At 48.2% G+C, this 15456-nt stretch overlaps 1 protein-coding gene across 1 annotated transcript in view; it reads right to left on the bottom strand.

The window, feature by feature from the left end:
• Positions 1-13499, bottom strand: part of Slc1a4 (solute carrier family 1 member 4) — a 32379-nt gene extending 18880 nt beyond the window's left edge. Inside the window, exons 1-2 of the mRNA XM_028884534.2 lie at positions 12691-13499; positions 313-355 (exon numbers count right to left, since the gene is read on the bottom strand). Of these exons, the coding sequence (XP_028740367.1) occupies positions 313-355; positions 12691-13217 (570 nt within the window). The 5' untranslated portion in view covers positions 13218-13499. The remainder of the gene's footprint in view (positions 1-312; positions 356-12690) is intronic.
• Positions 13500-15456: the final 1957 nt, after the last annotated feature.

Genomic DNA, 15456 nt, shown 5'->3' with positions numbered 1-15456 from the left:
CCCCCCCATCTCTCTTATTCTCACTATTAATGACCTTGTCTCCAGGTTTCCCAGGGAAGCCTCTCCTCCTTCATGGCCACACCCTTTGGCTCTAACACATATTGTACTTTTTTTTTTTGTATTATGCTCTCCTCACTTCGAGGCCTGATCCTGATTTCAGGACCATTTCTCCTAACAAGCCTCATTCCTGAAGGGATTTGGGGATGGACTACACTAGGATCTGTCCTCACTGTCTGTTATCAAACTCTGGGGCACTGATTCACACGGTTCTCCAGTTCAAGTCTCATGTGTTTGGAAAGCATCAAACCTTACCGTAGAGAATGCGGCAACCACAAGATTGGAAGGAAACAGGTTCCTGTTGGAAAAGAAAGTATTTTGTCAGAATTGGCTTGTAAGTTTGTTTGTTTGTTTGTTTTGTTTTGTTCAGTACTGAGGTTTGATAACCCGGGGTTCTGCATATAGTAGCCAAGCGTGCTATCATTGCGATATACCCCCAGCTCGTTCTTTAAAAATTCATAGTATCTCTATGGAGCAGATATGATGTTGAACTTCTATGAATCACAAGCTTGGGTTTTTGTTGTTTTAAGATTTCCTTTTATGCCACGGCGGTGGTGGCACTCACCTTTAATCCCAGCACTCGAGAGGCAGAGGCAGGCGGATCTCTGAGACCAAGGCCAGCCTGGGCTACAGAGCGAGTTCCAGAACAGCCAGAGCTACACAGAGAAACCCTGTCTCAAAGAAAAAAACCAACATTTACTTTTACTATTCGTGTGTGTTCGTGCACTCTCTTAGGCGTGCATGCATGTGTGCAGGCACTCTCGGAGGTCAAACAAGGGCGCTGGATCCCGGAGGCTGTTGTCACAGCGGGGCGTCTGAGGCGGGCCTGGGAACTGAACACTAGTCCTCAAGGCAATAGCCAACACTCCTCACTGCTGAGCCAGCTCTCCAGCACCAGGGGTTTTTACTAATTTGGAAACGAAGTTTACTGTGTAGTCCAGGCTGACTTTAAACCCCCCATCTTCCTCCTGGGCTTCCCAAGTGCTGGATCACAGGCACACATCACCACACCTGCCAACCAACATTTGTCCTTTCGACAGTAACCGAGATCCGTTTATGGAACCGAGAGATTTTGGAAGGGAGGCTACCAGGGTCCAGAAATTTGTCCTGGCAAGTACAACAAACTTCTCTATAACTACCTTTCTCAGAACCCTTGGAGTCCCCAGTGTTCAGCACGACAATAGTCTTATTTATAACTACCTGAGCCTGGACTAACTCCAACCAAGAGATTGTTTTTTCTTTTAACAATTTGAACACACATTCAAATTTCCAGGAATACAACTACTATGTAAATTATGGGCTAATGGTTTGTTTTGTTTTGAAAGTTTCCAAGAATTACTCATCTGGCTAAAAAACTGCAGCACCAAAGGCAAATCTAAGATTGGAGACCTCCCTTGAAGTTCAAGCACGTCTGGTCAGCAGTGACTCTAAGCCAGAAAGGAGGATCCAACCTCGGTGTTTTAGAGAATTGACATATTATTGTTTTGAATTTACATGTTTTTTAAAGACTTGGTTAGTTATCTGTGGTTGTGTGCATGCTCCCTCGGCATGCTTATGTGAGTGTGCACTGTGGTTGTGTGCATGCTCACTCAGCCTGCATGTATGAATGTGCACTGTGGTCGTGCATGTTGCCGCTAGAGGCTGAAGTCAGGTCTCCTCAATCATTCACCACTTTATTTTTGTAAGATAAGGCTTCTCACTAAATCCGGAGCAAGCAAATTCCAGCAATTCTATCTCTCCTCCTCCTCCTCCTCCTCAGAGCTGGGTTAAAGGCATATGTAGGGGGCCTGGTTTGTTCCATGAGTGCTGAGAACCAAACTTTGGTCCTCATGATACACAACAATCACTTTAACCACTGACCACCTCTCCAGCCCTGCATTTATAGAGTCAAACACATTTTTAGGTGGCTGGAGAGATGGCTTAGTGGTTAAGAGCACTAATTGCTCTTCCCAGAGGATCCAGACTTTCTCAGTACCCATGTGGCGGTTCACAACCTTCTGTAACTCACACATATGGTGCACAGATATACATGCAGGCAAAACACCAATACACATAAAATAAACTCTTTATTGTAATTATTCTCCTTTTATCTGTTATATTAGTAAAGTCATTTTGATGTTTTGGAATGCAGGTATAGAAATTGATTTTATATTTGGATGAAAGTTATAAAGTATTTGTTATTAAGAAAAAGGCAGCAGAGGCAGAGGAAAACGGCTCAGTTAGTAACGTGCTCGTGGCTGAAGCACGAGAGAGAGCCTGACTTAGATCCCAGGGACCGTCATAAAAGCTGGGAGCAGCTAGGGCCTGAGACCGGAGAAGCCAGGCCAGGTAGCACACGCCTTTGATCCCAGCACCTGGGAAGTAGAGGCAGTGGATCACTGTGAGTTCGAGGCCAGCCTGGTCTGCAGAGCAAGTTTCAGGATAGCCAGGGCTACACAGAGGGACCCTGTCTCAAAACAAACAAACAAAAAAGTGAAGCATGATTAGGAGGAAGATGCCTGGTTTTGATTTCTGGTATTCATGTACATTCTCTCTCTTCCTCTCTCTTTTCTTTCTCTCACCACACACACACACACACACACACACACACACACACACACACATTAAATAAATGAGTTTTCAAAAGAACTAAGTCCAAAATCTATTCAGGCAAACAATTTTTACTGATGTCTTTTTTTTTTTTTTGTAAGACATCTCATATAGACTAAGCTGGCCTTAAACTCACAGAGGTCAACCTGGCTCTGCCTCCCAAGGCTGGGAATCTCCTCTTTGGAGCCGGGCTCTGTGTAGGACATGCTCTCAGCTGTGTACTTCCAGCAGGGACAAGGAGTCTGCAAGGATGAAAGGCTCAGGGCCATCACTACACAGACCCTGGTGCTGGCCTTGCCCACCAGTTCTTACTCCTGTGGTGGTGTGAGTAGGAACGGTCCCCACGGACTCGTGTTTGAATGCTTAGCCCAGAGGGAGTGGCACTATTAGGAGGTGTGTTCTTGTTGGAAGAAGTGTGTCACTGTGGAGGCAGGCTTTGAGGTCTTTTTTTTAAAAAATTAAATTAATTTATTTTACATCCTGACCACAGTTTCCCACCCCATTCCCTCCCCTATCTCCATTCTGCAAACCCCGCCCCCAGTCCACTCCTCCACTTCTATTCAGAAAGGGCAGGCCTCCCATGGGTATCAACAAAGCGTGGTGTATCACACTGCAGTAAGACTAAGCACCTCCCTTGTATTGAGGCTGGGCAAGGTGACCCAGTATGAGGAATAGGGTCCCAAAAGCCAGCCAGGGCTTTGAGGTCTCCTATGCTCAAGCTGTGCCCTGTGTGATGCAGTCTCCGTCTGCTGCCTGCAGATCCAGATGCAGCTCTCTCAGCTCCTTCTCAAGCTCCATGTCTGCCTGTATGCCACCATGCTTCCTGCTGTGATGATCATGGAAAAACCTCTGAGCTGTAAACCAGTTCCAATGAAATGTTTTTTCTTTATAAGAGCTGCCGTGGTCACCATGTCTCTTCACAGCAATAGTAACTTGGTGGAATCTAGGAGCACCTGAGAGATAAACCTCTGGCCACTGCTTTCAGGGATTATCTTAATTTGGTTAATTGGGGAGGGAAGACACAGGCTAAAGGTGGACAGAACCATTCCCTGGGCTTGGGGACCTGGATTGAGTAGAAAGAGAAAGCGAGCTCAACACACACACACACACACAGTGCACCATTCTGTTTTCTGATGTGGATGCAATGCACCCGGCTGCTGCAGGCTCCTCCCACCTTGGTGGACTCTACCTTGAACTGTGAGCCAAAACAAACTCTGTCTCCTGTAAGCTGCTTTTGTTAGAGTATTTCATCACAGCAACAGGAAAGGAAACTAAGATAGGCTGCTCAGCTAGCAAACAATGTGCACACGCGCACACGCACACACGCACACGCACACGCACACACGCACGCACACACACACACACACGCACACACGCACACACACACACACACACACACGCACACGCACACGCACACGCACACGCACACGCACACACAAAATATACAGCACTGGGCTTCTGAGATAGGCAGGTGTGGCCACAACCCAATCCGAGATAGCCCCCTGGTATTCGGTTTTGCACAATCCCCTTTCCTTGTGTGATTGGGTTGGTGACTTGCTCATAATTGCTACAATGCTCCAAAAGCGAGGGGTCATTCCTCCACGTCTGGTTAGCTAACCCTGGAGCTTCCTGTCCTGTTAGCATGCTCTCGGGACAGTCGTCTGGGCTCACGCACTTGAACAAAGGAAGCCGCTATTCTGGGAAGCCCCACTTGATGAGGAACCGAGCCAACAGCCAAGTAGGAACCATGGCTCCAAGTCCAAACCTCAGAGAGCTAACTTCTGCCAACAGCCTCCAAAGTAAGGCTTCCGCAGATGAGCCTTCAGATGGGAGCCCAGCCCTGGCCGAGGCCTGACTGCGGTCCTCTAACAGATGGGAGCCCAATGCCAAGGTTCTTGCCTGAGATCCCTGCGATTATACCGGTCTGGGGGTTGGAGCCGCTATATCCAAGCCGTTTGTTATGTGCTACTAGATAGCTAATACACAGCCCAACAGTACAAGTGAGATGAAAAGCAAACCCCAAAACCGTTAGCCCTCTCACTGTGCTTCCAGACGGCAGCCAGCATTTCCAGCCTCCCCACCCCTATGGGTCTACGAAACCTGAATTGCTTTCTGCATCCTTAAGAACAACCAGCAAGTATCTACCTACACGGGAGCAGAAAAATGGTGATTCTTGGCCAAATTAACTGTTGAGAATTGTGATAAATTCTCACCGTGGGCATATTTTCTTTAAACAAGCAGATGTGGGTTAGAGGTGAAGCTCAATTGGTAGCGTGTATGAACTGGATTTGGTCTCCAGCACCACTTAAACCAGGCACATACCTATCATCCAAGCCCTCGGGAGGTGGAGGCAGGAGGATCAGAAGTTCAGAGTCACCATAGGCTATATCATGAGTTTAAGACTGGCCTGGGTTACATAAAAGCCCATTTTTTTTTTTTTTTAAATTTTTGAAGGATAAGCTAGCAACCTAAATTGGGTAGTCTTTGGTTTATCTGTGACTAGCAATACATTTGCCTTCTTTCCATTACAAAACAACTTCCTATCCCAGCTCCCTCTTGAGACTAGGTCTGGCATCTGCTTCTGTTTGCTCGTCTCCTCAGGAGCAGTAAGAGCGCCCACGCCAGCCTTCCCCGTCTTTACCTACCACTTGCCAATTCTCAGTTCCCAGACCCAGTTGGCCGGAGGGTTCTCTTTCTGTGAGGACAGAGAAGTGGAAACTGCCAGGTTGGACATCCTCCAGCTTCAGTCCTCACTAGCTTTATGTCAACTTGACACAAGCTGGACCAGCGGTTCCCAACCTTTCACAGGGGTCGCCTAAGACCACTGGAAACCATAGGTACTGACATCACGATTCATAACAGTAGCAAGATTGCAGGTGTGAAGTAGCAATGAAAACATTTTGATGGTTGGAGCTATTACAGCCTGAGGAACTGTATTAAAGGGTCTCAGGAAGGCTGAGAACCAGTGAACTAGCATCATCTGAAAGGAAGCACCTCAGTTAGAAATCGCTTCCCTAAGATCCTGCCGTAGGGCATTTTCTTCATTGGTGGTTGATAGGGAAGGGCCCAGCCCGTTGTATGGGCTGGTGGTCCAGGAAACTCCTCCATGACCTCTGCATTAGTTCCTGCCCCCAGGTTCCTGCACTGTTTATGATCCTGCCCTGTCTGTGTTCCTGTCCTGACTTCCTTCAGTGATGAAGAGTGATGTGGAAGTGGAAGCCACATCAACCCTTTCCTCCCTAAGTTGCTTTGGTCCTGGTGTACCATCACAGCAACAGAAACCCTAACTAGGAAATCCTCCCCACAGGGAATAATTTGCTCCGTAAATGCTTCACATCTTCAGGGCTAGATGCTTCCTCAGGGTGTGAGCAGCTTTCACTCACAGCTTAGAAATAGACTCTCTGACAAGGAGTACAACTCGTGGTTTAAATCCTTCTCTTCTCTGTCTAATCTCTTAATCATGAGCCCTAACTCTGTATCATTTCCTCTAGAATGGATCCTAACATGGAGTACATCTTAAGACCATCAACGAGCCGGGCGGTGGTGGCGCACACCTTTAATCCCAGCACTCAGGAGGCAGAGGCAGGTGGATCTTTGTGAGTTCGAGGCCAGCCTGGACTACAAGTGAGTTCCAGGAAAGGCGCAAAGCTACACAGAGAAACCCTGTCTCGAAAAACCAAAAAAAAAAAAAAAAAAAAAAAAAAAAAAAAAGACCATCAACGAACTTCAACAAAAACAAAGGGGTGCAGACAATACCTAAGGCAAAAGAACAACTCCTGACGCCACCCCCTAAAGAAAAAGGGTAGCGTTCAAAAGAGTGTAGTGTATTTTGGCAGTCCACGATAAAAGTTAAAGTACATTCCCCATGATTCAGCACTTCTATGCCTAGATATGTGCCCGAGAGAAACGGAAATATGTATCTGCAAGAAGATCTGTATGCATGACAGCACCATTCATAAAGGCCCAAGCACCGTGTCCATCACAGATGAATGAGCAGACTGTGGTAAATCAATACAGAGCAGCAACAGTTGGCAGTGAAAAACCCGACTGATAAACACAGCAGCACAGAGCGTCTCAACAGCACTGTCCTGAGCAAACAAAGCCAAAGTAAATACATACTGAATAAGCGCGCTGATAGGACACTCTAGAAAGTAAAATTATTGGTTATTTTTTAAAAAGTCAGCTGTCCGAGGCCCAGGATGGAAAACACTGAACACTTATGAGCCAGTGAGGACAACTTCATTCAGTGTGTGGGTTTTGGTGGTGGCTATTCACGTCTCAAAGTTCACAAAACTGTATGCTTGCCATGGGTACCTTTCACTGCATATAAACCATACCTTAAAACTGTTCATAAACAGTCAAAAAAAAAAAAAAGGAAAAAAAAGAAAAGAAATAAAGACCTGCAATTCTAGTCCTCGGGAGGTAGTGGTGGAGGATCAGAAAGTCAAGGTCATCCTGGGTTACATTTGACGCCAAATGCAGTCAAACAAAGTCAAAAGGGCTCAGCGACAACTGAAGAGATTCTACAGTGAAAGAACGCACACACTCAACAGGACGGCCAGAGGTCAGTGACAGCACAGATCTCCAGCCCTCGGGAGCTGCGGGAGCTTCCTCGAAGCTCTGTCTACACTATACAAGAGAAGAACTTGAAGGGAGGAATTATTCACTGATGCCAGGGTTCCCTAAGGTTGGGTGTTTCACAGCAGGGGGGGCATGGGGGAGCAACCACATCAGAGCAGACAGGAAACAGGGGAAGAGCTCCAGGGAGGGGCAAGATACAGCCCCTCAGAACACTGACTGCTCTGATCCGATTCCCCCAGCCAGGTTCTGCCAGGTCCACCACCCCCAATAGTCCATTCAGCTTTCGGGTCCATCCGGTGAATTAAACCATTCCGTATGTCAGAAGCCTCATGATCTAACCACCTCCAGAAACGTCCTTACAGCTACATTTAGGAGCATGCCTCGCTCACTTCCTAGGTTTTTCTCAACCAGCTTAAGTTGACAATCAAGATTAACCATCACAGGACTCACCTAAAATCTACTTCTTTCATTCAGTGCCCTGGTTGCTACCTCCCAGGGGTTGGAGGGCTCCCTCAGGCTGGCTACCAGGGACCTCCCAAGGATGGAGCTGGGGCTGCAGGGGAAAAGCACAATTCTCTGACTCCCCTTTGATTTTTCCAACAGATACTTATCTTAGCCCACGGCAGCTGCTTGCCAGGCAAGCAGCTTCCTTCAGGGCTTTGCCTGTAGGCACTTTCTCAGCTTCGTGGGCTTTCCACATAGAGACACCGAGTGGGAAAGGATTCTGAAGGTGATGTTTCACCTTCCCAGGGCCCAGCATCATAAAGTTGGCCCACTTCCCTTTCCCTGGACCAGCCCTGTCCGGTGGAAGTATTAGTATGTGTATAGCCCAGTGGTGACTGTGGCTACTGGACCCTTCCAGAAGCAGGCAAGCATATCTTTGCAACCTGGAACTCTACCTGAGTGGGCTCTGCTAAGAATGCACTGGGCAGCCGAGGCCCTTCACCTGCACAGCCTGTGTATACACACTCCTCTGAACAATGCACCTGGCAGCCGTTAGCAACCGGAGCCCTTTTCCACCTGCATCAAGCGACACCACATTCCACCGCACACAATGGACTAAGTTTCTCTTCCCCCCATTCACATCAAACACAAACAGGTTCTATTCAAATGTATTTTCAACACATCCTGTAAGAGCATAAGAGCGCCAGTCTCTCCAGAACGAGCTTATGTGTGTGAGCATAAGACAAGTTGTGTCCTCAGCATGAATTTTTAGGGGGAAAACTACTTACCATCTTATATCTATGCTTAATTGGGAATGCGTATGATTAAAATTAGATACATTATAAAAAAAGAATATGTACAGTGAACAAAAGTTTACATAGCATTATTCATAACAGCCCCAAGTGCCATCCATTAGTGTCAATCAGAAGACTGTCAGTCAAAACAGAACCACCCATGCTACACACCTTAGCAACCAAACTCCTCTTTCTATTTTATTTATTAATACATTTTACATGCATGGGTGTTTTGTCTATATGTTGTGTACTGTATGTGTGCCTGCTACCTGGAGAGGCCAGAAGAGGGTATTGGATCCCCTAAACCAGGAGTAACGGATGGCTGGAGGCTACTATATGGATACTGGGAACCAAATTGTGTACTCTTCAAGAGTTCAGTGTGTGCTCTGACCTGCTGAGCTTTCTTTCTGGTTCCTCTTCTTTCTCTTGAATCCCACCAAAGGAAGTCTCAAATAGTAAGCGGGCCCTTGAGGAACCTCACTCATGTGGCCTCCTGTTTTCTTTCTGATAGGTATCACTTGGCTTTTGAATAAAGTTTCCTTGCTACTTTGTAGATGAGTATAACCCTTTATTTTAATTCCTCAAATAAGAGGCCAATAACCTGGAAACACCTAGACTAGACACTGATAATCAGTTAACCATGCAACTGAGGAAATGAAATTTTGACTTACTTTTAAAGTAAATTTATTATTCTATTTTCAGACAGGATCTCATGTATCCTAGGCTAGCTTCGACTATGTAGTTGAGGATGGCCTGGAACTTTCGCTCCTCCCAAGTGCAGGGATCAAACCCAGGGCCTTGTGTGTTCCAGGCAAGCCCTCTACCAAATGAGCTACATCCCTGGCCCTAATTTCATTTAAATAACTACACACAATTAGTGTATATCCCTACTGGGCAGCACATACATGCAGTCCTGAGACTCAGAACCTGAAATACCACATAGTCTTTCTGGACTCATCTCTAGGCATACTAGATCTCCCTGAGCAGAGTGTTTGGTTTTTTGAGATACAGTTTCATGTAGCCAATTCTCCTGTCTCTACTTTCCAAGGGCTGGAGTTACAGGCGTGCACCATCACGCCCAGCTGTTTCTAACCCTGGGACTCTTCACCTTATCTGGTTTTCCTTCTATCTCTTCTTTCTGTTGTTAGATCCCAATTTACTTGCATTACTGAACACTGTTTATGCATTAGACCAAAGTGAGTTGGCCACAAAAGTCAATTTATTGGCTTTATCAGCATTTTAGAAGTGATTACGTACCACACTGAAACAGTGTTTGTTGTACCTTGCTGTGACCTGTGTATGTGAGTGAGTCCAGGGAATGTGTATATGTAGATGCTATAATATAAAAAGTATGTTTCACCATGGGCCAAAGTGAAAACACAAAAAACGCTGAGTGTACTCTTCAATCCAGATCAGTCACTCTGACCAAACTTGGGCAGAGTGGACGGACAAGCCTTCACGGTACAGTATGAATCTTTGGATACATCTCTTAAACAGGAAAACAGGTGTGAGGCGTATCTGGACTGGCAAATGGAGCGCTCAGCTGGGGCGCTTCGGACCCACAGCTCCACGTGAAACACTTCAAAAACGTTTCTTCTGTATACATTGGTGCTGCTTGTCCTTCTGATCTCTTGTCAAGGATGGCGTGCATTTCCCCGGTCTATAGGAGGACATAAAATAGTGAACCTGGCTCCTTTTGTTGTTGCTGCTTCAGAAGATTTCCTTTTATTTAAGTTCAAAACTTCTTTACTACGTCTGTAGGAACTTCAAAGACTCCAGAACAGGATAAGGCATGGTATGTATGTATGTCTTTATCAGTCCTAGTGTTTATTGTCTCAGAACTAGTTAACAAAGGTTTCTCCTTTCAGATCTTGGCACCCCTATAAGGATGGAAGCTGAGGAAGGGCTGGGATGGGAGGCTTGCAGATCTGGTGCTGTTGATAATAGTATGCATGCATGCATGTGTTTTCAAGCTCCAGGCCAGCCTTGAGCTATGGAGTGAGTTCTAAGACAGCCAGGGCTAGAGTGTGAAATCTTGTCTTAAAAAACAAAAACAAAAACAAAAAAAACTGAAAAGAAAAAAATTGACCTAGAGACTCCCTAGGCCCCAGAAGCATTTTGGGTGGCTTGGGCTGTTTCCTGTCAAGCTGCTGGAATCAAACTAAATCTGAGCAGACATGGGCCTATGCTCCTTCACTGAAGCGCCTGGTCGCCTGGTCGGAGGAGTGGGCAGCGACCTGGCTGAATGGCAGTTCCTCTTCTTAGTTCCCCTTTTGCTCGCAGCCAACATTTCTGAGACAGTGGCATCAGAGCAGCCACGGATTACCATTATTACACATGCTGCCTTGGGGAAGGAGCAGACAGACAGCCATGAACCACGGGGCTGAAGACCCGCTGTTCTCCTAAGCCCACCCCTGTCCCTGGTGATGAGGGACAAACTCAGTGCCTTAAGCAGGCTGGACAAGCACTGAATTAAGCCCCACCCTTGGTTACGATTTCACTAGTAGCCCAGGCTGGTCTCAAACTGGAGATGCTCTAGCCTCTGCCTCCTGAGTGTCCTAAACCCTCTCAGGCTCAACCTTGGTCTCAGCCGGAAGGGAGATTGTACTGCCTGCTCTGCCTTTACCGGGAGCTGCCAGATCAAGTGAAGCTAGTTGGGAGAAGGCTCAGAAAATACTATTCCACCCAACAGGCCAGAGAAAGCATTTGCATGCAGATGTGATGGGTGTGGTCCTGGTCACTGAGAAGTTACAAGTACATTGAGTCGTAAGCCATGACACTGGGTCACCATTCACTAGGAAAGCAGGAGCTGAAGGGCTCCACTCTAAAGCCCGGCCATACAGCAGTAGTTGAGTTCTCGGACGGCACCGAAGTGTACCTCACGCCTCAAGCCCCAGACTCCGGTCAGTTCCTTTTGCAGAGATGGAAGGACACCAGTAAGGCCGTGTGAGTCACCAAGAGGTGCCCAGATGAATATCCCGGGCCACAGACCACTCCAAAAAGAGAATCCTGGAACTCTAATCGCCCTTCCTCCCTGAGGGAGCTGGCCTGATAGAACAAGTTCTCTGGACTTTAATACGTCTCATCTCTGAACCCATCTACAGTTATTTCTCAAACCTTAAAACTCTCAGACCATCAAGCCGCCTGGCAGGGACCAAAGGCTTCACTCCCATTGAAGTCCCCATAGCGACCTCCACTTGCTCTGTTTGCAAGAATTTTTGGTCCTTCTCATCAGATTTTTTTTTTTTCCAAATACCATGTCTCAGGTTTTTTATTTTGCTTTAGATGAACAATCCCTTTCTTAAGCGGCAGACAGTTGTCACATTTTCCAAATGAAGACATGGAAACAGGAGAAAGGCAAGTCACTGGCACAGAGTTTTTTGGTTTTCACCCTCTCATCAATGAGGAGCTTTGCCCGGTGACTCAAGACAAAACATACCACTAAGGCTCAGAAAGCTGGAAGGGGAGCCAGCTGGACTCCTCACTCTGATGAACCAGGTTAGATTAGTAAACGCCTGCAGGCTGCTGTTTCACCATTTGTGAACTTTGGATTAGTGTAGAAACGGAGAGGTGAGCTCTGGAAACTACACTGTGTCATCTCAGAGGATGAAATACAACCTCCTAGTGAAAAAACAAGCAAACTTAAGTGAAGCCTTGTCACACCTTCCTACAGAGAAACAAGGCTGGGCAGTGGTCCTGATGAAGTCAGCAACCTGTCCCAAGCCTAAGGGACAGTTACGTATCTGGGCAATGTGCCCCACATAACTAACTAACTCCAGGCTTATTATTATTGGACACATCCACAATTCTGCGGAAAACTGCCAACTTCCTTCACAGTCAGGAGGCTGAGAAGCCTCAGACTCAAAGCTGGATGGCTCCACGGACAAAAGTCATTCAATGTGCTAGAAGCTTTGGGATACTGTAGGGGGAGAAAATGAAGATTTTAGAATTATGATGGGGACAATTAAAAAAAAAAAACAATGAGAGCAGCCCACGTCTAAGGATTAGAGCACATGGGACGGCAGACTAATAGCCCCATCTAACGGAAAACTGGTTCCAGCCGAAAGCTGTAGCCTCGTCTTTAAAGGTGTGGCCAGCATGCAGCCTGGACTTAATTTTGATATTTTAACGTTAAAGGCCAACAGTAGCTGAATTAACTCTAGGTGATATGAGTACACGTGGCGTCTCCCACCGTTCCTTTGGCAGGGTCGACAGCATTCATTACCTGAGTAAGTCGAGGAAAGAATCCACCGTCTCTTTGGAGACCGGAGGAGACGCCGAATCCTCCAGCCCCAGGCTGCTGGACTGGAGGGTCTGCGCGCCTGCCCCTGGCTTGATGATGAACGCCAAAGCGACCGCGAGCGCAGAGGCGCTCAGCGTGGTGAGGCCAAAGTAAGCGACTGCAATGCCGCCCAGACGCCCGAGGGAGCTGGCGTCCAGGGAGGCGGCGCCCGACACCAGACTGCAAACCACCAGCGGCAGGATGATCATGCGCAGCATGCGGAGTAGCATCTCGCCGGGGAAGGCCAGGTAGGTGACCTGAGTGCGGGTGAGCTGCAGCCCGCGCAGCGCCGCGCCCATGCCGGCGCCCACCAACACCCCCGACACAGTGAGCAGCACCAGCGCGTGGCGCCGAAAAAAGCCAGCGCAGCGCCGCGCTTTGCCAGCCGGCATCTCCGGCGTGCGGGGCTCGGCCGCAGGCTCTGCCTGGGTGCCGTCGAGGTAGCCGTTGGTCTCGCTGCTCTTCTCCATGTCGCTGCCCGCCGCTCCAAGCTGCAGCACGCAAGGAACTTGGACTCAGAGGGAAAAAGCGGCTTCCAATGAATGGGTCAGGCGGAGACAGTGGCCTGCGCCAGCTGCGGCTCCGGAGCTCTGCGAGTCCCTACAGGAACAATTTCCAGAAAGATGAAGAGAGACGTGGGTTGCGGGCTGGAGCCGAGGCAGAGCAGACCGTGCCGCGCCCAGCCTTCTTTCAGAGCGGCTGCTGGCTGGAGATGATGCAACAACGCAGGAGGCTCGCAGGAGGCTGCAGCCCAGGAAGGAGGGAGGGGCCGGAGTCCGCTCCGCCCATGTCGCCCCGCCCCCCGGGATTACCACCAATCAGAGCCCTGAAGACCCGTGCCCCGCCTTTCCCAGGCCCCGCCCTTCTCCCTCCCTCCCTGGGGCACAGCAAAGGGAGTGAGACCCGCAGGCGGGGTCTCCCGACACCGCGGGGCGTGCGGCTGTCGGCCAATCCTGTCGCCCGGTCGCTAACGGGAGCGGCTCCCAGTGCTGGCGGAGGTGCGGCTCGAGAGGCACCCTCCGGGGCCTCTCTGTGCTGGGCGCCGTCCAGGCCTCGGGGTGTGTGTGGAACGCCCCTGTGTTCTTCACCTCTGCCGGTGGGTGGACGAGAGGGGCCCGCCCTCCCGCTTTGTGCCAGGGACGGCCCACCCTCCCTTTTGCGGGAAATCCTTTCTTTCAAGGGTTCTGTGGGCTTCCGTGAGGTGGAACTTGCTTCGGTGCAGACAAAGGAGTGGGTGGATGGGTGGAGAGAAGTCTCATCGCGTGCACGCACAGGACTCTAGCAGAGCTTTATTTACTTTTAGGTGACGGGGGACTCCCGGTAGGCTCCAGCATCAAGGCTGCACCACTGCACGCACCAGCGCACTCCAGGCGGGTCCCCGGGTCTCTGGGCAACAGCCTGGTGTACGCTGAAGATGCAAAACTCTCTCGGAAGCGGAGCTCTGACGCCACCACTTTCGGTGGCGTGTCTGCCACGTAACCTCAGCAGAAACACAAGTCACAGGATTTTAACCACCTCTTCTCAGGGCTCCAGACTTGGCACGACAACAGCACTTGGCCAGTCTGAAAGATAATTCCATGCGGTTATAGTCAATGGATTAAAAAAAAAATACATTTATTTACTATCATTCATTTAGTATCTTCTTTGGCCACAGCAGATAGAAGGAAAACTTTCGCAGTCATTTCGTGTGTCTTATTTATTCTTACATTTTCCTCATTCTGCTTTTGAAAGGAGCTAGCGCACTCCCGCCCAGATGCCCGAGAAAGTCTTAGGTGTAGCTAAATTAAATTAAAGGCGAAGACAATGTGCAGAAAAGTAATCTTAAAGCATGCCATAACAGATAGCTGGGTGTGTGCAAATCAAGATGTCCTCGTGAGGAACTTTCAGAGGCTGTCCAGTTTTTGAGAAAGGGAAAAGTTCCTTACTTGAAGCCATTGGCTGTCGTGTAGGGCTTGCTGAAGTAGCCGCTCATTGGTGGGAGGGTGGTGCGAACATTAGACGAAAACCTGTACCTATTTTTAATCTTGTTTCCCAGAACATGCTTTGTCAGTGTGCAAGGATGAGTGATTTCTACAGACCGGTGCTCTTCCTTTCCATGTTTTTCTTCCTCCCTTTGCTTAGGCTGTAACTTTTATGCAAAAGGCAGAAGTCATGCTCCATAAGTGGGTTTCCAACTGTCGGACTTACACCGCCGCCCAGACATCTGCGGCATCTCAGCTCAGCATTTTCAGAACTGAATTTATGATTGCCTCCCTCCAGCCTGCTCATCCCTTTGACACCCCTGTTTCTGTTGCCGCGATCATTATGATTTGCCTCCGAGAACCTTTGAGTTTAAATCTTCTCTCATCTGATCAGTGTCAAGACCAAAGATGCTCCTTTTGTAACGTTTATCAGGCCCTTTCTCACTTCTACTCCCGATGCTACCAACAGCTATGTTCTTGATTCCTTATTATTATTTTTTTAACAGATTATTCCTATGTAGCCCAAGCAGGCCTTGAACTCACAATCCCCCTGCCTCTACTTTCTGATTACAGGTATGTGTCACTGCATCTTGTTTATTTCCATTCTTCTAAATCTAGGGGTTAAACAATTACTTTTTTTTTTTAAATGATCTGAGGACCGAACCCAGGGCCTTGTGCTTGCTAGGCAAGTGCTCTAACACTGAGCTAAATCTCCAACCCCAACAATGACTACTTTTGTGTATCTGTT

This window comes from Peromyscus leucopus, chromosome 10 (genome assembly GCF_004664715.2).
Source record: "Peromyscus leucopus breed LL Stock chromosome 10, UCI_PerLeu_2.1, whole genome shotgun sequence".
NCBI classification, from domain to species: Eukaryota; Metazoa; Chordata; class Mammalia; order Rodentia; family Cricetidae; genus Peromyscus; species Peromyscus leucopus.
Note: the sequence above shows the minus strand (reverse complement) of the source record. Positions and strands in the feature narration are given on the sequence as shown.